Raw genomic sequence first — 23,540 nt, 5'->3', positions numbered from 1 at the left:
TAAAATTTTCTTTACTTATTTTTTTGGCCATACTGCACAGCTAATGGGATGTTAGTTCCCCAACCAGGGATCAGACCGGTGTGAAAGTGAAAGTGCCAAGTCCTCACCTCTGGACCACCATGGAATTTCCACGTAGTGTTTTCTTAAAAGAAATGACTGAATCAGAGCCATAGATATTAGATTTGGGGGAAGCCAATTTAATGACGGTGGGTAGCAGTGTGCAGGAGACTCTGTGTGCCAGGCACCGTGTCCAGTGCTTTCTGAGCCCGTCATCTAATCCCGCAGACACCCAGGTGAGGTCCAGGCTGCTGTTATCCCCATTCAGCAGATATGGACACTGAGGCTTAGAGAGGCCGGGCACCGTGCCCAGGCTCGCATACCCAGCGGTGCGGTGCAGACTGGTCTGATCAGAGCCTGGACACTTAACCGTGGTGCCGTCCATCCCGCTTTCCTCCAGAGGCCCTCCTGTCCATCACAGCAACCCTGATGGAGGGAGCCTCAGGAGGGAGCTCGCTGCCTCTCCCCTCGGGTCACTTGGATGAGCCCCTGTTGTTGGAGTCCAGTGGCCCGAGGGCTGGCCTTCCTTGTCCCTCTCCTGCTCCCAGCCCGCTGATGGAGCACTCCTGGGGCCTTCCCACAGGACTTGGGCAGCCGCGCTCCGGTTCAGGCAGCTCAGTGCCCAGGAACCCTTCTGCCGGGCACAGCAGAGTAGCTCCGTCACCCTGAGGTTGGTGACCTGGGTGTGCCGCTTGCCCGCTTTGTGGCCTGCTTTGCCCTCCTGTTAAATGAGGACACGGTACTGCCCATCCGACTCACGTGGGCACCCGTGGGGCGGGCTCCCATCCTGGCGGAGGGTGCCAGGCTGGGGACCCAGAGGCCTTTCTTAGGACAAGGCCCGGGGGAAGGGCCTGGCCGTGGTCCCTGACTTTGAGGCAGGTGTTTGTCTGCATTCAGTCCTAGTCAGCCCAGGTGTGTCACTTCCCTGCTCTGTTCTTTGTTGTTTTCTGATTTTTATAAATGCTTCTTTTAACTTGAATTTGAGATTGATCCCTCTTCAGTTCCATGTGGATAATTTCTAGCTTTTGTAGCCTTCTGTTGTCTGAGGGTGGTTGTTAGAGATCAGGGGAGAGTGCACAGTTTATCCAGCTGCTGTTAAACGAGTTCAGCTGTATTTTGCAGTAAGTCACTTTGTTGTCACCAAGCTCCTGTGGAGCTGCAGTGGATCAGTATTCTTTACAGAATCCCATTACAAAGCCACAGGTTAGTTGGTTAAAACGACGCACTCATTGTTTATAAAAATACTTTCCATGCATGCTTCCTAAAACCTCCCCTGGCTGAACCACACGCCCACATGTATAAGTGAGACCTGTCTGGACCCTGAAGGGGTTTATCTGTTCCCCACACTGTTGCCACCACTGTTTCCTGTCCTCAGACCCAGGACCAGCGGAAAAGCTGGGCGTCCAGGAGAGATCTTTTTTTTTTTTTTTAATTAGCTTATTTTTTAATTGAAGGATAATTGCTTTACAGAATTTTGTTCTTGTCTGTCAAATCGCAGGAAAAATCAGGCATAGGTACACATATATCCCCTCCCTTTTGAGCCTCCCTCCCATCTCCCTCCCCTCGAGATTGATAGAAGAGTATCTCTTAGTGAAGACTTCAGTTGAGTTCAGTCGCTCAGTCGTGTCCGAATCTTTGCAACCCCATGAATCGCAGCACGCCAGGCCTCCCTGTCCGTCACCAGCTCCCGGAGTCCACCCAAACCCATGTCCATCGAGTCAGTGATGCCATCCAGCCATCTCATCCTCTGTCGTCCCCTTCTCCTCCTGCCCTCAATCCTTCCCAGCATTAGGGTCTTTTCCAATGAGTCAGCTCTTCGCATGAGGTGGCCAAAGTGTTGGAGTTTCAGCTTCAACATCAGTCCTTCCAATGAACACCCAGGATTGATCCCCTTTAGGATGGACTGTTCGGATCTCCTTGCACTCCAAGGGACTCTCAAGAGTCTTCTCCCACACCACAGTTCAGAGGCATCAGTTCTGTGGCGCTCAGCTTTCTTCACCGTCCGACTCTCACATCCATACACGACCACTGGAAAAACCATAGCCTTGACTAGACGGACTTTTGTTGGCAAAGTAGTGTCTCTGCTTTTAAATATGCCATCTAAGTTGGCCAAAACCTTCCTTCCAAGGCGTAAGCGTCTTTCAGTTTCGTGGCTGCAGTCACCATCAGCAGTGATTTTGGAGCCCCCAAACATAAAGTCTGACACTGTTTCCACAGTTTCCCCATCTATTTCCCATGAGGTGATGGGACCTGATGCCATGATCTTAGTTTTCTGAACGTTGAGCTTTAAGCCAACTTTTTCACTCTCCTCTTTCACTTTCATCAAGAGGCTCTTTAGTTCTTTTCCACTTTCTGCCGTAAGGGTGGTGTCATCTGCATATCTGAGGTTATTGATGTTTCTCCCGGCAGTCTCGATTCCAGCTTGTGTTTCTTCCAGCCCAGCGTCTCTCATGATGTACCCTGCGTCTAAGTTAAATAAGCAGGGTGACAAGGACACACAGCCTTGACGTCCTCCTTTTCCTATTTGGAACCAGTCTGTTGTTCCATGTCCAGTTCTAACTGTTGCTTCCTGACCTGCGTACAGGTTTCCCAAGAGACAGGTCAGATGGTCTGGTATTCCCATCTCTTTCAGAATTTTCCACAGTTGATTGTGATCCACACAGTCAAAGGCTTTGTTTGGCATAGTCCATAAAGCAGAAATCGATGTTTTTCGGGAACTCTCTTGCTTTTTCGATGATCCAGCAGATATTGGCAATTTGATCTCTGGTTCCTCTGCCTTTTCTAAAATCAGCTTGAACATCTGGAAGTTCACGGTTCACCTATCGCTGAAGCCTGGCTTAGAGAATTTTAAGCATTACTTTACTAGCACGTGAGATGAGTGCCATTGTGCGGTAGTTTGAGCATTCTTTGGCATTGCCTTTCTTTGGGATTGGGATGAAAACTGACCATTTCCAGTCCTGTGGCCACCGCTGAGTTTTCCATATTTGCTGGCATATTGAATATAGCACTTTCACAGCATCATCTTTCAGGATTTGAGATAGCTCAGCTGGAATTCCATCAGCTCCACTAGCTTTGTTCGTAGTGATGCTTCCTAAAGTCCGGTGGACTTCACGTTTAGCAGATGATTCTTAAAGAGCAGAATAACTGGGGAAAGCTACTAACGGACGGGGTGCTTGATGTAAATCCCGAGCAAGTAAACATGCCAAGCACCAATGGAAAGGCAAGTCCTCGGTCTCGCTCTCTGTCTGGTTCTCGCCTTACCATCCAGTCTGTGCGGGGCTGTTGGGACCTGTCAGCAATGCACCATGTAGATCTGAGTGGCCGTGAGGGTCGTGTGAGCTCCCAGAGTGCAGAAGAAAGTTTTGACCTCACCGATTGCCCGGAAATGCTGTGTTCCCTCCCTCCCAAAACAAGGCTGTCTGTCTAAGGCTTCCTTTCCCCCTTAGAGATCCTCCGACGGCTCCCCAAGCCACGAGGAAGACCTGGCTAAGGTGATCGAGCTCCAGGAGGTCATCGAGAGGCAGTCAGGGGAGCAGAGCCAGTCGAAGGAGTGCCTGGCAAACCTCTCTGCCTACGTGAGAGAGCCGGAGGAGGACCCGGACACGGCCAGGAAGGAGCTCCTCGCGTCCGAGGAAGCGAACAGACAACCACAGCGGGATGTCCGCGAAGTGAGTGACAGCGGACGTGTCTGTTGTCCTGAGGTGGAATGTGGGTCCCTTGTTCTCCGGCTGATCTGAGCTTTGGGATGGCTGCGTGAGTAGGAGCACAGAGCGCTGGCGAGACCGCGACTGGCGGCCTCCCCGCCTCTGCGTCGAGATCTCTGGGGTAGAAGAGGCCTGGTCCAGGCGGTCCATTGGCAGTGGAGCAACACGAGGGCATCCCTAGCGCTGTGCTCACCCTGGGTGTGGACTCCTCATTTCTACAAGTTCTAGGGTGCCCAGTGTGTTCCTCTTTGAAAAATTCATTCATCCATTCATTCATTTATTGGAGTCTAGTTGCTTTCCTTTTTCTTGGAGAAGGCAATGGTACCCCACTCCAGTACTCTTGCCTGGAAAATCCCATGGATGGAGGAGCCTGGTAGGCTACAGTCCATGGGGTCGCTAAGAGTCGGACACAACTGAGCGACTTCACTTTCACTTTTCCCTTTGATACACTGGAGAAGGAAATGGCAACCCACTCCAGTATTCTTGCCTGGAGAATCCCAGGGACAGGGGAGCCTGGTGGGCTACCGTCTGTGGGGTCGCACAGAGTCGGACACGACCGAAGCGACTTAGCAGTTAGCAGTTGCTTTACACTGCTGTGTCAATGTCTGCTGTACAGCAAAGTGAATCCGTCATATATATATATATATATATATATATATATATATATATATATATATATATATATTTATATTTATATTTATATTTATATTTATATTTATATATATATATATATATATATATATACGTGTGTGTGTGTGTGTGTCTACATATATCCCTCTTTTTAGATTTCCTACCCATTTACTTCACCACAGAGCCCTGAGTAGACTGCCCTGTGCTGTAGAGTAGGTCCTTACTCGTTGTTGACTTTACGCATAGTCTCAGTAGTGTACATACGTCAACCCCAGTCTCCCAGTTCATCCCCCCCACCTGCCTGTCGAATGTATACCTGATGATGCTGAAATTTCCTTCGGGTTCACTCAGGCGAGTCTGGTGACGTCTGTGGAGCCCGTTCTCTCGGAGAGATGGGAGCCCGCTGTGTGGGCCCTGCTGAGGCAGCTTGCCTGGCCGTCTTCTCTAGTTTTCTGAGGTTCTGCTCCTTGAGGGGATGTGTGACATTGATACCGGCGGTCAGACAGGTCGAGTGGCGTTTGCTCACCCTCAGAGCCTCAGGCCCGTGCTGTGTAACCATGTAGAGTCATGATGTTTCTGGTGGTCGTGTCTGCGGCTGTCATGATTGATGAGAAACTGCCTAACGGTCATTGTGAAAAGAGAAGAGTGCTGAGGGTTCGGGCCTCCTCCTGTGAGCCTCACCTCTCCTTTGTAGGCAGGCAGACAGCGCCCACCCTGCCCCACCCCTCCCCCGTGAGACCGTCTCAGACAGAACCCCTCCGACATGTGCTACAGCAGGTGTCCTTGTTTAGTAGCTTGGTGTGAGTAATTCTCTGTGAGAGCTCAATGTGAGAACTCAAAACAGAATATTTGCACGCTTGTATAACCTTTTCCCACTACTCTTTGGCAACAGGAGGAGATTAGGTGGCAGAGTTCAATATGTAGAGAATTCTGGGAAAAGCGGCCTTGAGACCTTTCACTTTTAATGTCAGGCCTTTGCCCACATTGGTTACTTAGTAGTCGACTACGGAGGGACCTGCAGTGGATTTTGACCTGGCGGACGGGAGTTGCACCAGCAGCAAGTTCTGGTCCTGGTTTGACCCTTTCATACATGTGGTGTAAGTCTGCTTTAGAAGAATTAGGCTTGAGAAGGCTGCTTCCAGTTGTGTTAAACTTTGACTTCTGTTTCCACTCATTACTGTTACTTGAATTCTGAGGAAATTGCATGAGAGTTTTCCGACTTTTACCCGAGGAAACGAGCCTCAGAGGTCCCTGTTGGATCTGTCGAAGGTCCCTCCCTCTTGTGGATCCAGTCCGCCTGTGTGGTGTAGCAGACAGAGGTCGTGACTTCATGCCAGATACCATTCCTCCTGGAATTCATGCAATAACAGGGTAGTTTAGTATACTCTTTGCTGTTTGGGTTGATTATGTTGAAGAGAAGCTTGGGAAACCGAGTGGCCAGACAGAACGTTAATACAGACATATGGGTGCCAATCGTGGCAAATGTGACATTTTAAGTAGGCACGTTTTTGCTCACGTCCGAGGAAACTGCCGTGTCTAGGACTTTAATTTTGAGGACGCTAACTTTATTTTTGAGTTGAAACTTAGGATTTAGTCCAACTTTTTTACGCGTACGTGTATCGGAATGTTCCATGATAATGACTTACCTTTTCTACTCTGCAATGCCCGGTGTAGGCCATGGTCCAGAACACGGACGTGGAGGTGCGAATCACTACCCTTGAGAGATGCTACCTTGCCGCCCAGCGCGAAGCCACCTCTGTGCACGACGACCTCAATGATAAACTTGGAAATGAAATCGCAGATAAGGATTCTATGCATCGACAGGTAACGGCTTTTACTGAACTGTGTCTGACTTTTATAGTGGTGAATTCCTGAGGAAGGAAGGTAAACACCTTTTCATGTGACTCCCACGTTGTAAGGCACCTGCCCCCTCACACTGTGGTCCTGAAATGGTTTTGGAACAAAGCGTTGATAGATCGCTTTATGTCTTCCCATTTTCCTTTTTCTGGCTACGAGTTTCCTTTTAAGGCATGCTTTTTTTTCTTAAAAGAACCAATTTTGATAACTTGTGGCCTACTGTGAGGCCCAGCACAGTACTAATTAGCACCGTTTTGATTGAAATCATCCTGCGAGTAAATGGATACACATACCCATCATTTTATAGTGAGAAGAATTCTCATTGGAAGTTTAAGTACCTTTGTATTTTCGCCTCATTTATGGCATGTATGTTTTCATACATGTCTGTGTTTTGAGCTGCCATGTTCAGTGAGCAGCTAGTTTGGGCCAGACATCGTCAGAACTAGGACTCCAGCAGTGAATTAAAAACCGTGTGCGTTCTTTATCCACTGCCATGTAACAAATCACTGCAAAGCTTAGTGACTTCCCAGTGAGCAGGTCACAGTCCAGTTTCTGTGCTTTGCAGCAGGTGGGCCTGGTTCAGGGCCTCCTGAGGACGCAAACATGGGAAGGCCCCCCAGGGCTGGATGGCAGGCTTTCAGACTCACCTGGCTGGTGGGGACAGGCCCAGGTCCCTGCCGTGTGGACCTCTTCACGGCCTGGCTTTCCTCAGAACACCCTCTGAGAGCGAGAGCGCGGGATGTAGCCCGGGGCCTTTCGCGCCCCGGTCTCGGAAGCCGCACACCTTCAGTTCTGTTTGCGAGAGTGAGCTGCGAAGTCCTGCCTCGCTCAGGGGCTGAGCAGGAGTTGCCCCCTCTGCCTCTTGAAGGGAGGAGGATGGAAGAATTTGTGGACCCATTTTTAAACCCACGCAGCCTGTCGGACAGTAGTGAGCAGGGGAAGGAGACCAGAGTGCCCGAGTTGTCTGAGGAGGGGGGACGATCGTGTGTGAACAGGGTGGCCAGCGAGGTGACACCAGGAGGGTGACCTGGAACAGAGACCCGGAGGCCGGAAGAGAAGTAGCCACTCGGAGATAGATCAAGGGTCGTGTCAACAAGCGGAGATAAGGGAGAGAGAGGGCCGCATCAGGGAGGACCCCGGGCTCAGGCCTGAGCAGCTCGAGGCCAGAGCCTGTTTCCTGAGCTGAGGAGGGCTGTCAGGGCAGGGAGCTAAGAGACGGGCCTCAGCCCTGTTGAGGTGGATGAGCCCATGGGGTGTCCAGGGGACCTGTGAGGTCAGCAGCTGAGTGTTCCGGCCTGGATCCAGGAGAGGCCTCACTCAGCTCAAGGTGGACTTGGGTCGTGGGCATACAGATGGTGTTTAAAGGCACAGACAAGGTAAAGTCACCAGGCAGGTGCCCGTGGAGAGATAGGGGGTGCAAGGGTAGAGCTGTGGGGTGCCTCGCATTCCAAGGTTGAGAAGGGGCGCAAGGGACTGACTAGTAACCCCAGGGAGGGCGGGGCCTGGTGCCCAGGGAGAGACATGCTTGGGGTGGGGGGAGGGCAAGGAGAGGAGGGGGCTTGGTAACATGGGTTCCTCAGAGCTCCCTGGGAGCTGCCCTGCGAGCGGGGCACACCGCCTGCTTGCAGAGAGCTGGAGACTGGGCGGGGAGGGGGACAGTAGAGGCCTCTCCCAGGGAGCTCTCAGAGACCCTCAGTGGGCGCTGCAGGGAGCCCTGGAGGAGGAATCTGCTGGTTCCCTTTGTGCGATTTTAAGGTGAGAGAAGGGAGAGGACGTGCTGGCTGAGCTGATGGGGGTGAAGCCATATGCAGCTGGTTCGCTGGAGAGGAGCAGGAATGATGGCAGGTGGTCCTGGAGCCAGTGCAGGGGGTGGCCCAGCCCTGGGGAGGGGTCGTGACGAAGACAGGGGCGAGGGCGCTGGCCACGGGGGACAGGGAGCCAGCAAGCCAGCACCTCGAGGCTGCCCCTCGGCTGCTTTGAGGTCATGTCTGGGAAAGAAGGCAGGACCTGGGTGAGAGTGGGCCGGGGGGAGATGTGCCAGAGAGAAGGGTGTGAGGTGTGAGAGCTGGAGGGCGGCTCGGAGCCCAGCAGGCCCTCTCCCGCACGTCTCTGGTGACAGAGCCGCCTTGCGGTGTGAGGGGCCGTCCCCCAGAACAGCCCGCGGGCCTGCGCCCCGGGAGGAGCCCCGCGGGGGGCTGGCCCTCCCAGCCCTCCCAGCCCTGCTGGCCCTGCTTGCGCCTGTCTGTGCGTGTTCAGACCAGCCTGGAAAACGGAGGGCTGGGGACCTGCGAGGATGGCGCTCCTCGGTGAGTAACACAAGTGGTGACCGCTGAGGTGGACCCAGAGGCTGCGGAGCTGAAGGATTTCTTTTTCTTATTTTCCTTCAGCCTGGCTGATGGAGGCACAGATGTATTGTTGTAATTTTCGGACTTTGTCTCTGACTCCATCGGCCCACCCTTGTGAATAACCTCATAGGATTGCCTCCCATCCACGCTAAGACCTGAATGTCACCAGGCCATCTAGGGAGTGGGTTCTCCTCCTGCCTGTTTCTTCAGTACTGCTCGCTTAAGAGATGGCAGTGTCTCATAAGCATGGCCCGTTTATCCACAGTTGGGGCTTCCATGTAAACTTGTGTTCAGTTCCTGATAGACTTGAGCTGCCCTGAATGTCGCTGACGAGACGTGGTCCTCTCGTGCCCAGGTGCAGACCCTGAAGGAAAAGGACTGGGAGCGCGCGCAGCAAGCCAGCGTGCCGGCCAACGTGGCCCAGGCGTTCGAGAGTGACGCAGACTTGTCTGACGGCGGGGGCGACAGGGCCACCCTCTTCAGCTCGGCCGCTCTGCTGTCGCCCAGCGGGCAGGGCGATGCCGAGACTCTGACTGTGATGCTTCAGGAGCAGCTGGACACCATCAACGAAGAGATCCGGTGGGTGAGCCCGAGCCGAGCTCCCCAGAAACTCGGCTTCTCTGAGGAGCTGTCTTCTCCTTAGAGAAGGCTGAGTGTTCCATAGTAAGGAAACTGACTTCAAGTCTGCTTCAAGAATTTTCAGTTCTGAGATTGCCCTTGATTATAGAGCTCAGTCAGCCAGGGCTGTGGGGGGCGTTGTGGGGTGTCCCCCCACCAGCTCTGAGCCCCAAGGTGGGTGAGGTGCCGTGACAGTGTCCCCTGCGGCCCGTGCACCCTCCAGCACTGAAGGTTCGCCCTCGTGTGTCCCTCGGAGCCTCCCACATTCTGGTGAAAAGCCACCTGAAACAGAAAAGCTGGGGTTTTGGGGTGGCAAATTCCCCCTCAGATCTGCATTTTCCTTTTGAACTTAATACAGTGTGAAGGTTGGCTTGTTGTACGACAGTGGTCCAAGGACATGTGTTTGAGTTCTTCTCAACTCATCAGTGTCTGTGAGATGTTTTCTGTAGACACCGTCTGGGCTGTTATAACAGTTTACAAACGGGATAGAATCCAAAGGCCCGCCTCATGGCGAGCAGGGGCCTTGGGTCTGGGTGCGGCCAGGTGGCTGGGGGCCCCGAGGCCAGCCTGGTGCCGCACCCGCACAGCTCTGCCTCCTGTCCCTTGTCCACGTTCAGAGTGGCCACAGGCCGGTGACCCTGCACAGGACCTGGCAGAGCTGCTGCTCAGACTGTTCTTGTCACGTCAGCCCAGGCCGAGGTGCCCGTTCCTGTCAGCCGAGTGCGGGGGGCCCGGGGGAAAGGCAGGGGTGAAGGGCACAACCAGCAAACGCAGGTGGTGCCGCCTGCACGTTTGACGCTGAGACAGACTGCTTTGTGGGCCGTGTTTGAGCACAGACAGCTCAGAAAGATTGTCTTTCCCCCTCCCCCAGGAAATACGGAACGGTTACATATTAATATGTTTATTTTTACAGCATGTTGTCAGGTAAAAGTGATTTTTCCTTAGGTAACATGTTGACTTGAGGTAAATGGTAAATTCTTTCCATCAACTTGTTATCAACAGTGAAAAACTTTCAGGGTGGATAAGGAGAAGTGAAACTGGAGAGGTGACGACCTGCGAGAATCTTGTATTTTATTTTGAAAATCATGTTATATGCATAATCGAATATTTAAACTGCTATATAAAATCATCCGCGAGACATTAGGGGAGAAGAGCAGTAACTGTGAATTCTAGGTTAATGCAGCACATTGACATGAGTCCAGAAACTCACACAAAGCTGGTGGAGAACTTCATCAAGTGATGCATTTGTACATAGACAACCTAAAAAATAAAAAAATCAATTCAGCACTTCATCTGGTCTAGAGACTTGTGTTTAGAAACTCCAGCTTGTTCGTGGCTCACTGTTTTGATTGTACAGAGTTCCTGATTCCCAGCGGAATAGACTTGAGGCACTGCCGTGCATCTCTGCCCTGAGAGCAGGGAAGGTAAAGGTTGTCAACTTCAGGTTATCTCCTCACAGGGAGAGAGGCGCCACCCAGGCCCCGTCAGAATGTTAGAGTAAACCAGTCAAATCAAACGAGAATGATCAGGGGCCACTTTGTAAGACTCAAGGATAAGTTATTCTAAGTTTGAGAATATTGAAAAGAGGGAAAGTTGAACCTTTTTGCTGAGATGTTAATTGAGCAACTGTTCCTGGAATATGCTAATCGTGACACAGAATGCAAGCCCACATTTGTTGTCCAGACACGTTCCTCTGCTGACAAAGGCAGGTGACGGGTTTTATTCTATTTTAGGTTGATCGAAGAAGAGAAGGAGAACACGGAGCAGCGGGCCGAGGATACTGAGAGCAGGGTGGGCAAGGGGAGCTTAGGCAACCTTCGTTGTTGTAAATCCTCGAGCTCCCTCAACCTGTGTCCCGCCTCCTCGCTCGCCAGCTCCTGCCCGCCCAGCAGTGGGCGCGCCAAGCCCCCAAGGAGGCGGCACAGCTCGGCGCGGAAAGTAGACCAGCGGGACATCAAGACTCTGGTATGTGTCTGCCTCCTCCCTGCCACGTCCCTCCCCCAGCACACTGGCTTTCTTTTTTGTTTGTTTGTTTTTTGTTTTTTCTGTTTTTACCCAGAAGAAACTCAGGTACATTTGCTACGCTTAGAGGTCTAAGATTTTTAAAAACTGCCTAGTCTTGAATCATTCCATACTCGCACAGCAACAAATTAGTCTTGATATTTGGACCACCGGCTTAGCACGTCATCATGAACTCAGCCAGGGCCTGCCTCTGTAACGTTGGGCCCGGCCTGTGCTGGACACAGCAGGTGCAGGGAAGTTTCTGTTGTCACCGAGTAGACAGCCTTGTGAAAGTAACCATAGGCAGCTCTCCTGGCGTGTGAGACCCACGCAGCACATTTTTCATTGGGGAGACCTGGCTGCAGGCTGCAGGCCATGCGGTGGGAACAAAGCCAAGAATCTAAACTGGTCTGCTTGCTGCTGGACCTGGCTGCACGCTCAGGCCAGCTCTGGGTGTGAAACCAGGTTAAAAGCCTGGTGCCCCAGGGCCCCAGGGAAGAAGTTGGGCTTCCTCACTCTTCTGAGTCTAAAAATGGGATGACGACCTAGGGCTTTTGGTGACAGAGTGTGCAGCTCTGAAGCGCATGTTCCTGCTTTCTTCCATGTTTAGCTTAGGTTTCCTGAGCGCATTGCTGTTTACCCTGTGAAATCATGTCTACAACACTCTGCTTTGTAACTGCACTTGTATTATCACTTTTTTTGTTACCACCCATTTCATGTTAGCTGCATTGTTAGTCAGCATATAATTAAATTAACTGTGAATCATTTTAGCAGCATGTGAAGTGATAACTGGTCTATTTTGTGGTCTTTTGACACATTGGTTTTATAATATGCATCACTGGCCAATTAGTTGATAGTGTGTATTCTTTGACGATTTCTCTGTGGTTTCATGCTTGATTTCTTTCCGAGTATTTGTAAAAGAACAGTTCTGTATATTTTTTCTTGTTGCTGGAGTTCTCTGACGGTGTGTCTGCTTTCATCGTTGGTTTTGATTTCCTGTCTCATCCTGTTGTCTGCTTCGTTGTCATCAATCCAGACCCCAGCTTCCCACAACCGCACCCCCCCGAGGCTGTAGTTTACCCATCCATCTCCCCTCCCCCGTCCTCCCACTTGCTCTGGTCATAGCAGTCTGGGGTCCACAGCGTGTGTCCCCTTAGTCGGGTTTCTGCTTTGTCTTCATGTCTCATTAAATGGTGTTTTTCCCCCATAGCACTAAGTTTGAATTATTGTTATCACTGTGCAGTTACAAGCATAATGTAGATGGATGATACACTACAGAACCTGTGTAATTCATAACTGAGATTATGCTTACCTGAAGAAATGATCCTCTTATGTGTAGAATTAATGGACTTTTGACACAACATCCTTTCTGTGTTGGTGCTTGTATTTGAGACTGTAAATCTCATCAGCTTTTGCATGCTTAATGTCTCTACCAGACTCTTTTACAAAGTATCTTCTATGGTTCATAAAATGTGAAGACTCCACCTGCTGTTATGCTAGCTTTCATTCTTACATATTTTCATAGGGTACCTGCTTTAATGAATTTATTTTCAGAAGTTTGAAATCAAATTCTAGGTAACGGTTTTACATTAATGTCCAACAGGTGGTTAGATTTGTTCAGTGTTAAAATAGGTATTACGGCAACTTCCTCGTCAGTTAAATTACTATTTTAAAGTATAACATGTTTTTTTTATTAAGAGAAACTAACTTATAGAGAGGTTTGGCTGAGAACAGACAACTGTTAAGGCCCTTTGTTGTACACAGTGCTGTGCTTTAACAAATCATGATGTTGTAATAGAATTGTATCTTCCTGAGGAATAATGTATAGTGTTTCTCTAGTAAATCTTGAATAGCTTATTTAACTAATGTGGTCCAACAAATTGTTCTGTTTCCAGTTACATGTTCTCTAAATCTACATCTCACTTATATGTTTGCCGTCATTTTTGCTTTACTGTCTTTGCCTATATTGATTCTTGAATTTTTAGCTTCAAAGTCGCAATAAATCTGGTTTCTCTTCATTTCTCTGCATGCATCTATCAGTCTAGTGAGTTAAGGAAGCATCGTCGAAAGGTAAACTATTTAGTAATTTAGCATGCCTTTGTTTCTCTGTGAAGTATTAGAGTCCTTATCGTGTTAGTGAATGAACACTATGTGGTTACGTACTGGTGGATGATTGACATTTTAATAGAAGTAATGAAACTCACCCACCACTTAAAATATGCTGATGATGCAATCAATCCATCCTAAAGGAGATCAATCCTGGGTGTTCATTGGAAGGACTGATTTTGAAGCTGAAACTCCAGTACTTTGGCCACCTCACGCGAAGAGTTGACTCATTGGAAAAGACCCTAATGCTGGGTAGGATTGGGGGCAGGAGGAGAAGGGGACAATAGAGGATGAGATGGCTGGATGGCATCACTGACTCGATGGACATGGGTTTGGGTGGACTCCGGGAGTTAGTGATGGACAGGGAGGCCTGGCGTGCTACAATTCATGGGGTCGCAAAGAGTCAGACACGACTGAGCGACTGAACGGAACGGAACTGAACTGAACTGAACTGAACTGATGGTTCTGTTGGAAATAGGTCATTGGTTGGGACAATTGTAACAGTTTGCCTTTCTCCCACTTGGTTGCCTTCTAATCATCTCATGCTTATTTATAATAGACATAGTATTATTTATTATTTTTAAAATTTTCTTTACTTATTTTTTTGGCCATACTGCACAGCTAATGGGATGTTAGTTCCCCAACCAGGGATCAGACCGGTGTGAAAGTGAAAGTGCCAAGTCCTCACCTCTGGACCACCATGGAATTTCCACGTAGTGTTTTCTTAAAAGAAATGACTGAATCAGAGCCATAGATATTAGATTTGGGGGAAGCCAATTTAATGACGGTGGGTAGCAGTGTGCAGGAGACTCTGTGTGCCAGGCACCGTGTCCAGTGCTTTCTGAGCCCGTCATCTAATCCCGCAGACACCCAGGTGAGGTCCAGGCTGCTGTTATCCCCATTCAGCAGATATGGACACTGAGGCTTAGAGAGGCCGGGCACCGTGCCCAGGCTCGCATACCCAGCGGTGCGGTGCAGACTGGTCTGATCAGAGCCTGGACACTTAACCGTGGTGCCGTCCATCCCGCTTTCCTCCAGAGGCCCTCCTGTCCATCACAGCAACCCTGATGGAGGGAGCCTCAGGAGGGAGCTCGGTGCCTCTCCCCTCGGGTCACTTGGATGAGCCCCTGTTGTTGGAGTCCAGTGGCCCGAGGGCTGGCCTTCCTTGTCCCTCTCCTGCTCCCAGCCCGCTGATGGAGCACTCCTGGGGCCTTCCCACAGGACTTGGGCAGCCGCGCTCCGGTTCAGGCAGCTCAGTGCCCAGGAACCCTTCTGCCGGGCACAGCAGAGTAGCTCCGTCACCCTGAGGTTGGTGACCTGGGTGTGCCGCTTGCCCGCTTTGTGGCCTGCTTTGCCCTCCTGTTAAATGAGGACACGGTACTGCCCATCCGACTCACGTGGGCACCCGTGGGGCGGGCTCCCATCCTGGCGGAGGGTGCCAGGCTGGGGACCCAGAGGCCTTTCTTAGGACAAGGCCCGGGGGAAGGGCCTGGCCGTGGTCCCTGACTTTGAGGCAGGTGTTTGTCTGCATTCAGTCCTAGTCAGCCCAGGTGTGTCACTTCCCTGCTCTGTTCTTTGTTGTTTTCTGATTTTTATAAATGCTTCTTTTAACTTGAATTTGAGATTGATCCCTCTTCAGTTCCATGTGGATAATTTCTAGCTTTTGTAACCTTCTGTTGTCTGAGGGTGGTTGTTAGAGATCAGGGGAGAGTGCACAGTTTATCCAGCTGCTGTTAAACGAGTTCAGCTGTATTTTGCAGTAAGTCACTTTGTTGTCACCAAGCTCCTGTGGAGCTGCAGTGGATCAGTATTCTTTACAGAATCCCATTACAAAGCCACAGGTTAGTTGGTTAAAACGACGCACTCATTGTTTATAAAAATACTTTCCATGCATGCTTCCTAAAACCTCCCCTGGCTGAACCACACGCCCACATGTATAAGTGAGACCTGTCTGGACCCTGAAGGGGTTTATCTGTTCCCCACACTGTTGCCACCACTGTTTCCTGTCCTCAGACCCAGGACCAGCGGAAAAGCTGGGCGTCCAGGAGAGATCTTTTTTTTTTTTTTTTAATTAGCTTATTTTTTAATTGAAGGATAATTGCTTTACAGAATTTTGTTCTTGTCTGTCAAATCGCAGGAAAAATCAGGCATAGGTACACATATATCCCCTCCCTTTTGAACCTCCCTCCCATCTCCCTCCCCTCGAGATTGATAGAAGAGTATCTCTTAGTGAAGACTTCAGTTGAGTTCAGTCGCTCAGTCGTGTCCGAATCTTTGCAACCCCATGAATCGCAGCACGCCAGGCCTCCCTGTCCGTCACCAGCTCCCGGAGTCCACCCAAACCCATGTCCATCGAGTCAGTGATGCCATCCAGCCATCTCATCCTCTGTCGTCCCCTTCTCCTCCTGCCCTCAATCCTTCCCAGCATTAGGGTCTTTTCCAATGAGTCAGCTCTTCGCATGAGGTGGCCAAAGTGTTGGAGTTTCAGCTTCAACATCAGTCCTTCCAATGAACACCCAGGATTGATCCCCTTTAGGATGGACTGTTCGGATCTCCTTGCACTCCAAGGGACTCTCAAGAGTCTTCTCCCACACCACAGTTCAGAGGCATCAGTTCTGTGGCGCTCAGCTTTCTTCACCGTCCGACTCTCACATCCATACACGACCACTGGAAAAACCATAGCCTTGACTAGACGGACTTTTGTTGGCAAAGTAGTGTCTCTGCTTTTAAATATGCCATCTAAGTTGGCCAAAACCTTCCTTCCAAGGCGTAAGCGTCTTTCAGTTTCGTGGCTGCAGTCACCATCAGCAGTGATTTTGGAGCCCCCAAACATAAAGTCTGACACTGTTTCCACAGTTTCCCCATCTATTTCCCATGAGGTGATGGGACCTGATGCCATGATCTTAGTTTTCTGAACGTTGAGCTTTAAGCCAACTTTTTCACTCTCCTCTTTCACTTTCATCAAGAGGCTCTTTAGTTCTTTTCCACTTTCTGCCGTAAGGGTGGTGTCATCTGCATATCTGAGGTTATTGATGTTTCTCCCGGCAGTCTCGATTCCAGCTTGTGTTTCTTCCAGCCCAGCGTCTCTCATGATGTACCCTGCGTCTAAGTTAAATAAGCAGGGTGACAAGGACACACAGCCTTGACGTCCTCCTTTTCCTATTTGGAACCAGTCTGTTGTTCCATGTCCAGTTCTAACTGTTGCTTCCTGACCTGCGTACAGGTTTCCCAAGAGACAGGTCAGATGGTCTGGTATTCCCATCTCTTTCAGAATTTTCCACAGTTGATTGTGATCCACACAGTCAAAGGCTTTGTTTGGCATAGTCCATAAAGCAGAAATCGATGTTTTTCGGGAACTCTCTTGCTTTTTCGATGATCCAGCAGATATTGGCAATTTGATCTCTGGTTCCTCTGCCTTTTCTAAAATCAGCTTGAACATCTGGAAGTTCACGGTTCACCTATCGCTGAAGCCTGGCTTAGAGAATTTTAAGCATTACTTTACTAGCACGTGAGATGAGTGCCATTGTGCGGTAGTTTGAGCATTCTTTGGCATTGCCTTTCTTTGGGATTGGGATGAAAACTGACCATTTCCAGTCCTGTGGCCACCGCTGAGTTTTCCATATTTGCTGGCATATTGAATATAGCACTTTCACAGCATCATCTTTCAGGATTTGAGATAGCTCAGCTGGAATTCCATCAGCTCCACTAGCTTTGTTCGTAGTGATGCTTCCTAAAGTCCGGTGGACTTCACGTTTAGCAGATGATTCTTAAAGAGCAGAATAACTGGGGAAAGCTACTAACGGACGGGGTGCTTGATGTAAATCCCGAGCAAGTAAACATGCCAAGCACCAATGGAAAGGCAAGTCCTCGGTCTCGCTCTCTGTCTGGTTCTCGCCTTACCATCCAGTCTGTGCGGGGCTGTTGGGACCTGTCAGCAATGCACCATGTAGATCTGAGTGGCCGTGAGGGTCGTGTGAGCTCCCAGAGTGCAGAAGAAAGTTTTGACCTCACCGATTGCCCGGAAATGCTGTGTTCCCTCCCTCCCAAAACAAGGCTGTCTGTCTAAGGCTTCCTTTCCCCCTTAGAGATCCTCCGACGGCTCCCCAAGCCACGAGGAAGACCTGGCTAAGGTGATCGAGCTCCAGGAGGTCATCGAGAGGCAGTCAGGGGAGCAGAGCCAGTCGAAGGAGTGCCTGGCAAACCTCTCTGCCTACGTGAGAGAGCCGGAGGAGGACCCGGACACGGCCAGGAAGGAGCTCCTCGCGTCCGAGGAAGCGAACAGACAACCACAGCGGGATGTCCGCGAAGTGAGTGACAGCGGACGTGTCTGTTGTCCTGAGGTGGAATGTGGGTCCCTTGTTCTCCGGCTGATCTGAGCTTTGGGATGGCTGCGTGAGTAGGAGCACAGAGCGCTGGCGAGACCGCGACTGGCGGCCTCCCCGCCTCTGCGTCGAGATCTCTGGGGTAGAAGAGGCCTGGTCCAGGCGGTCCATTGGCAGTGGAGCAACACGAGGGCATCCCTAGCGCTGTGCTCACCCTGGGTGTGGACTCCTCATTTCTACAAGTTCTAGGGTGCCCAGTGTGTTCCTCTTTGAAAAATTCATTCATCCATTCATTCATTTATTGGAGTCTAGTTGCTTTCCTTTTTCTTGGAGAAGGCAATGGTACCCCACTCCAGTACTCTTGCCTGGAAAATCCCATGGATGGAGGAGCCTGGTAGGCTACAGTCCATGGGGTCGCTAAGAGTCGGACACAACTGAGCGACTTCACTTTCACTTTTCCCTTTGATACACTGGAGAAGGAAATGGCAACCCACTCCAGTATTCTTGCCTGGAGAATCCCAGGGACAGGGGAGCCTGGTGGGCTACCGTCTGTGGGGTCGCACAGAGTCGGACACGACCGAAGCGACTTAGCAGTTAGCAGTTGCTTTACACTGCTGTGTCAATGTCTGCTGTACAGCAAAGTGAATCCGTCATATATATATATATATATATATATATATATATATATATATATATTTATATTTATATTTATATTTATATTTATATTTATATATATATATATATATATATATATACGTGTGTGTGTGTGTGTGTCTACATATATCCCTCTTTTTAGATTTCCTACCCATTTACTTCACCACAGAGCCCTGAGTAGACTGCCCTGTGCTGTAGAGTAGGTCCTTACTCGTTGTTGACTTTACGCATAGTCTCAGTAGTGTACATACGTCAACCCCAGTCTCCCAGTTCATCCCCCCCACCTGCCTGTCGAATGTATACCTGATGATGCTGAAATTTCCTTCGGGTTCACTCAGGCGAGTCTGGTGACGTCTGTGGAGCCCGTTCTCTCGGAGAGATGGGAGCCCGCTGTGTGGGCCCTGCTGAGGCAGCTTGCCTGGCCGTCTTCTCTAGTTTTCTGAGGTTCTGCTCCTTGAGGGGATGTGTGACATTGATACCGGCGGTCAGACAGGTCGAGTGGCGTTTGCTCACCCTCAGAGCCTCAGGCCCGTGCTGTGTAACCATGTAGAGTCATGATGTTTCTGGTGGTCGTGTCTGCGGCTGTCATGATTGATGAGAAACTGCCTAACGGTCATTGTGAAAAGAGAAGAGTGCTGAGGGTTCGGGCCTCCTCCTGTGAGCCTCACCTCTCCTTTGTAGGCAGGCAGACAGCGCCCACCCTGCCCCACCCCTCCCCCGTGAGACCGTCTCAGACAGAACCCCTCCGACATGTGCTACAGCAGGTGTCCTTGTTTAGTAGCTTGGTGTGAGTAATTCTCTGTGAGAGCTCAATGTGAGAACTCAAAACAGAATATTTGCACGCTTGTATAACCTTTTCCCACTACTCTTTGGCAACAGGAGGAGATTAGGTGGCAGAGTTCAATATGTAGAGAATTCTGGGAAAAGCGGCCTTGAGACCTTTCACTTTTAATGTCAGGCCTTTGCCCACATTGGTTACTTAGTAGTCGACTACGGAGGGACCTGCAGTGGATTTTGACCTGGCGGACGGGAGTTGCACCAGCAGCAAGTTCTGGTCCTGGTTTGACCCTTTCATACATGTGGTGTAAGTCTGCTTTAGAAGAATTAGGCTTGAGAAGGCTGCTTCCAGTTGTGTTAAACTTTGACTTCTGTTTCCACTCATTACTGTTACTTGAATTCTGAGGAAATTGCATGAGAGTTTTCCGACTTTTACCCGAGGAAACGAGCCTCAGAGGTCCCTGTTGGATCTGTCGAAGGTCCCTCCCTCTTGTGGATCCAGTCCGCCTGTGTGGTGTAGCAGACAGAGGTCGTGACTTCATGCCAGATACCATTCCTCCTGGAATTCATGCAATAACAGGGTAGTTTAGTATACTCTTTGCTGTTTGGGTTGATTATGTTGAAGAGAAGCTTGGGAAACCGAGTGGCCAGACAGAACGTTAATACAGACATATGGGTGCCAATCGTGGCAAATGTGACATTTTAAGTAGGCACGTTTTTGCTCACGTCCGAGGAAACTGCCGTGTCTAGGACTTTAATTTTGAGGACGCTAACTTTATTTTTGAGTTGAAACTTAGGATTTAGTCCAACTTTTTTACGCGTACGTGTATCGGAATGTTCCATGATAATGACTTACCTTTTCTACTCTGCAATGCCCGGTGTAGGCCATGGTCCAGAACACGGACGTGGAGGTGCGAATCACTACCCTTGAGAGATGCTACCTTGCCGCCCAGCGCGAAGCCACCTCTGTGCACGACGACCTCAATGATAAACTTGGAAATGAAATCGCAGATAAGGATTCTATGCATCGACAGGTAACGGCTTTTACTGAACTGTGTCTGACTTTTATAGTGGTGAATTCCTGAGGAAGGAAGGTAAACACCTTTTCATGTGACTCCCACGTTGTAAGGCACCTGCCCCCTCACACTGTGGTCCTGAAATGGTTTTGGAACAAAGCGTTGATAGATCGCTTTATGTCTTCCCATTTTCCTTTTTCTGGCTACGAGTTTCCTTTTAAGGCATGCTTTTTTTTCTTAAAAGAACCAATTTTGATAACTTGTGGCCTACTGTGAGGCCCAGCACAGTACTAATTAGCACCGTTTTGATTGAAATCATCCTGCGAGTAAATGGATACACATACCCATCATTTTATAGTGAGAAGAATTCTCATTGGAAGTTTAAGTACCTTTGTATTTTCGCCTCATTTATGGCATGTATGTTTTCATACATGTCTGTGTTTTGAGCTGCCATGTTCAGTGAGCAGCTAGTTTGGGCCAGACATCGTCAGAACTAGGACTCCAGCAGTGAATTAAAAACCGTGTGCGTTCTTTATCCACTGCCATGTAACAAATCACTGCAAAGCTTAGTGACTTCCCAGTGAGCAGGTCACAGTCCAGTTTCTGTGCTTTGCAGCAGGTGGGCCTGGTTCAGGGCCTCCTGAGGACGCAAACATGGGAAGGCCCCCCAGGGCTGGATGGCAGGCTTTCAGACTCACCTGGCTGGTGGGGACAGGCCCAGGTCCCTGCCGTGTGGACCTCTTCACGGCCTGGCTTTCCTCAGAACACCCTCTGAGAGCGAGAGCGCGGGATGTAGCCCGGGGCCTTTCGCGCCCCGGTCTCGGAAGCCGCACACCTTCAGTTCTGTTTGCGAGAGTGAGCTGCGAAGTCCTGCCTCGCTCAGGGGCTGAGCAGGAGTTGCCCCCTCTGCCTCTTGAAGGGAGGAGGATGGAAGAATTTGTGGACCCATTTTTAAACCCACGCAGCCTGTCGGACAGTAGTGAGCAGGGGAAGGAGACCAGAGTGCCCGAGTTGTCTGAGGAGGGGGGACGATCGTGTGTGAACAGGGTGGCCAGCGAGGTGACACCAGGAGGGTGACCTGGAACAGAGACCCGGAGGCCGGAAGAGAAGTAGCCACTCGGAGATAGATCAAGGGTCGTGTCAACAAGCGGAGATAAGGGAGAGAGAGGGCCGCATCAGGGAGGACCCCGGGCTCAGGCCTGAGCAGCTCGAGGCCAGAGCCTGTTTCCTGAGCTGAGGAGGGCTGTCAGGGCAGGGAGCTAAGAGACGGGCCTCAGCCCTGTTGAGGTGGATGAGCCCATGGGGTGTCCAGGGGACCTGTGAGGTCAGCAGCTGAGTGTTCCGGCCTGGATCCAGGAGAGGCCTCACTCAGCTCAAGGTGGACTTGGGTCGTGGGCATACAGATGGTGTTTAAAGGCACAGACAAGGTAAAGTCACCAGGCAGGTGCCCGTGGAGAGATAGGGGGTGCAAGGGTAGAGCTGTGGGGTGCCTCGCATTCCAAGGTTGAGAAGGGGCGCAAGGGACTGACTAGTAACCCCAGGGAGGGCGGGGCCTGGTGCCCAGGGAGAGACATGCTTGGGGTGGGGGGAGGGCAAGGAGAGGAGGGGGCTTGGTAACATGGGTTCCTCAGAGCTCCCTGGGAGCTGCCCTGCGAGCGGGGCACACCGCCTGCTTGCAGAGAGCTGGAGACTGGGCGGGGAGGGGGACAGTAGAGGCCTCTCCCAGGGAGCTCTCAGAGACCCTCAGTGGGCGCTGCAGGGAGCCCTGGAGGAGGAATCTGCTGGTTCCCTTTGTGCGATTTTAAGGTGAGAGAAGGGAGAGGACGTGCTGGCTGAGCTGATGGGGGTGAAGCCATATGCAGCTGGTTCGCTGGAGAGGAGCAGGAATGATGGCAGGTGGTCCTGGAGCCAGTGCAGGGGGTGGCCCAGCCCTGGGGAGGGGTCGTGACGAAGACAGGGGCGAGGGCGCTGGCCACGGGGGACAGGGAGCCAGCAAGCCAGCACCTCGAGGCTGCCCCTCGGCTGCTTTGAGGTCATGTCTGGGAAAGAAGGCAGGACCTGGGTGAGAGTGGGCCGGGGGGAGATGTGCCAGAGAGAAGGGTGTGAGGTGTGAGAGCTGGAGGGCGGCTCGGAGCCCAGCAGGCCCTCTCCCGCACGTCTCTGGTGACAGAGCCGCCTTGCGGTGTGAGGGGCCGTCCCCCAGAACAGCCCGCGGGCCTGCGCCCCGGGAGGAGCCCCGCGGGGGGCTGGCCCTCCCAGCCCTCCCAGCCCTGCTGGCCCTGCTTGCGCCTGTCTGTGCGTGTTCAGACCAGCCTGGAAAACGGAGGGCTGGGGACCTGCGAGGATGGCGCTCCTCGGTGAGTAACACAAGTGGTGACCGCTGAGGTGGACCCAGAGGCTGCGGAGCTGAAGGATTTCTTTTTCTTATTTTCCTTCAGCCTGGCTGATGGAGGCACAGATGTATTGTTGTAATTTTCGGACTTTGTCTCTGACTCCATCGGCCCACCCTTGTGAATAACCTCATAGGATTGCCTCCCATCCACGCTAAGACCTGAATGTCACCAGGCCATCTAGGGAGTGGGTTCTCCTCCTGCCTGTTTCTTCAGTACTGCTCGCTTAAGAGATGGCAGTGTCTCATAAGCATGGCCCGTTTATCCACAGTTGGGGCTTCCATGTAAACTTGTGTTCAGTTCCTGATAGACTTGAGCTGCCCTGAATGTCGCTGACGAGACGTGGTCCTCTCGTGCCCAGGTGCAGACCCTGAAGGAAAAGGACTGGGAGCGCGCGCAGCAAGCCAGCGTGCCGGCCAACGTGGCCCAGGCGTTCGAGAGTGACGCAGACTTGTCTGACGGCGGGGGCGACAGGGCCACCCTCTTCAGCTCGGCCGCTCTGCTGTCGCCCAGCGGGCAGGGCGATGCCGAGACTCTGACTGTGATGCTTCAGGAGCAGCTGGACACCATCAACGAAGAGATCCGGTGGGTGAGCCCGAGCCGAGCTCCCCAGAAACTCGGCTTCTCTGAGGAGCTGTCTTCTCCTTAGAGAAGGCTGAGTGTTCCATAGTAAGGAAACTGACTTCAAGTCTGCTTCAAGAATTTTCAGTTCTGAGATTGCCCTTGATTATAGAGCTCAGTCAGCCAGGGCTGTGGGGGGCGTTGTGGGGTGTCCCCCCACCAGCTCTGAGCCCCAAGGTGGGTGAGGTGCCGTGACAGTGTCCCCTGCGGCCCGTGCACCCTCCAGCACTGAAGGTTCGCCCTCGTGTGTCCCTCGGAGCCTCCCACATTCTGGTGAAAAGCCACCTGAAACAGAAAAGCTGGGGTTTTGGGGTGGCAAATTCCCCCTCAGATCTGCATTTTCCTTTTGAACTTAATACAGTGTGAAGGTTGGCTTGTTGTACGACAGTGGTCCAAGGACATGTGTTTGAGTTCTTCTCAACTCATCAGTGTCTGTGAGATG

General features: G+C 51.2%; 1 protein-coding gene across 3 annotated transcripts in view; it reads left to right on the top strand.

Moving 5' to 3' along the window:
* The window catches only part of LOC145505864 (uncharacterized), a 92,029-nt gene that overhangs the window by 53,023 nt on the left and 15,466 nt on the right, over positions 1–23,540 (top strand). For all 3 annotated transcript variants that reach the window (XM_081488998.1, XM_081489009.1, XM_081488990.1), the window contains 7 exons: positions 3,504–3,725; positions 6,066–6,215; positions 8,949–9,172; positions 10,945–11,176; positions 17,404–17,625; positions 19,956–20,105; positions 22,839–23,062. In XM_081488998.1, the coding sequence (XP_081345124.1) occupies positions 3,504–3,725; positions 6,066–6,215; positions 8,949–9,172; positions 10,945–11,176; positions 17,404–17,625; positions 19,956–20,105; positions 22,839–23,062 (1,424 nt within the window). The remainder of the gene's footprint in view (positions 1–3,503; positions 3,726–6,065; positions 6,216–8,948; positions 9,173–10,944; positions 11,177–17,403; positions 17,626–19,955; positions 20,106–22,838; positions 23,063–23,540) is intronic.

This window comes from Giraffa tippelskirchi, chromosome 1 (genome assembly GCF_054371585.1).
Source record: "Giraffa tippelskirchi isolate mGirTip1 chromosome 1, T2T-mGirTip1v1.2.pri, whole genome shotgun sequence".
In the NCBI taxonomy this organism is placed as follows: domain Eukaryota; kingdom Metazoa; phylum Chordata; class Mammalia; order Artiodactyla; family Giraffidae; genus Giraffa; species Giraffa tippelskirchi.
This window is presented reverse-complemented; position numbering and strand designations above follow the sequence as displayed.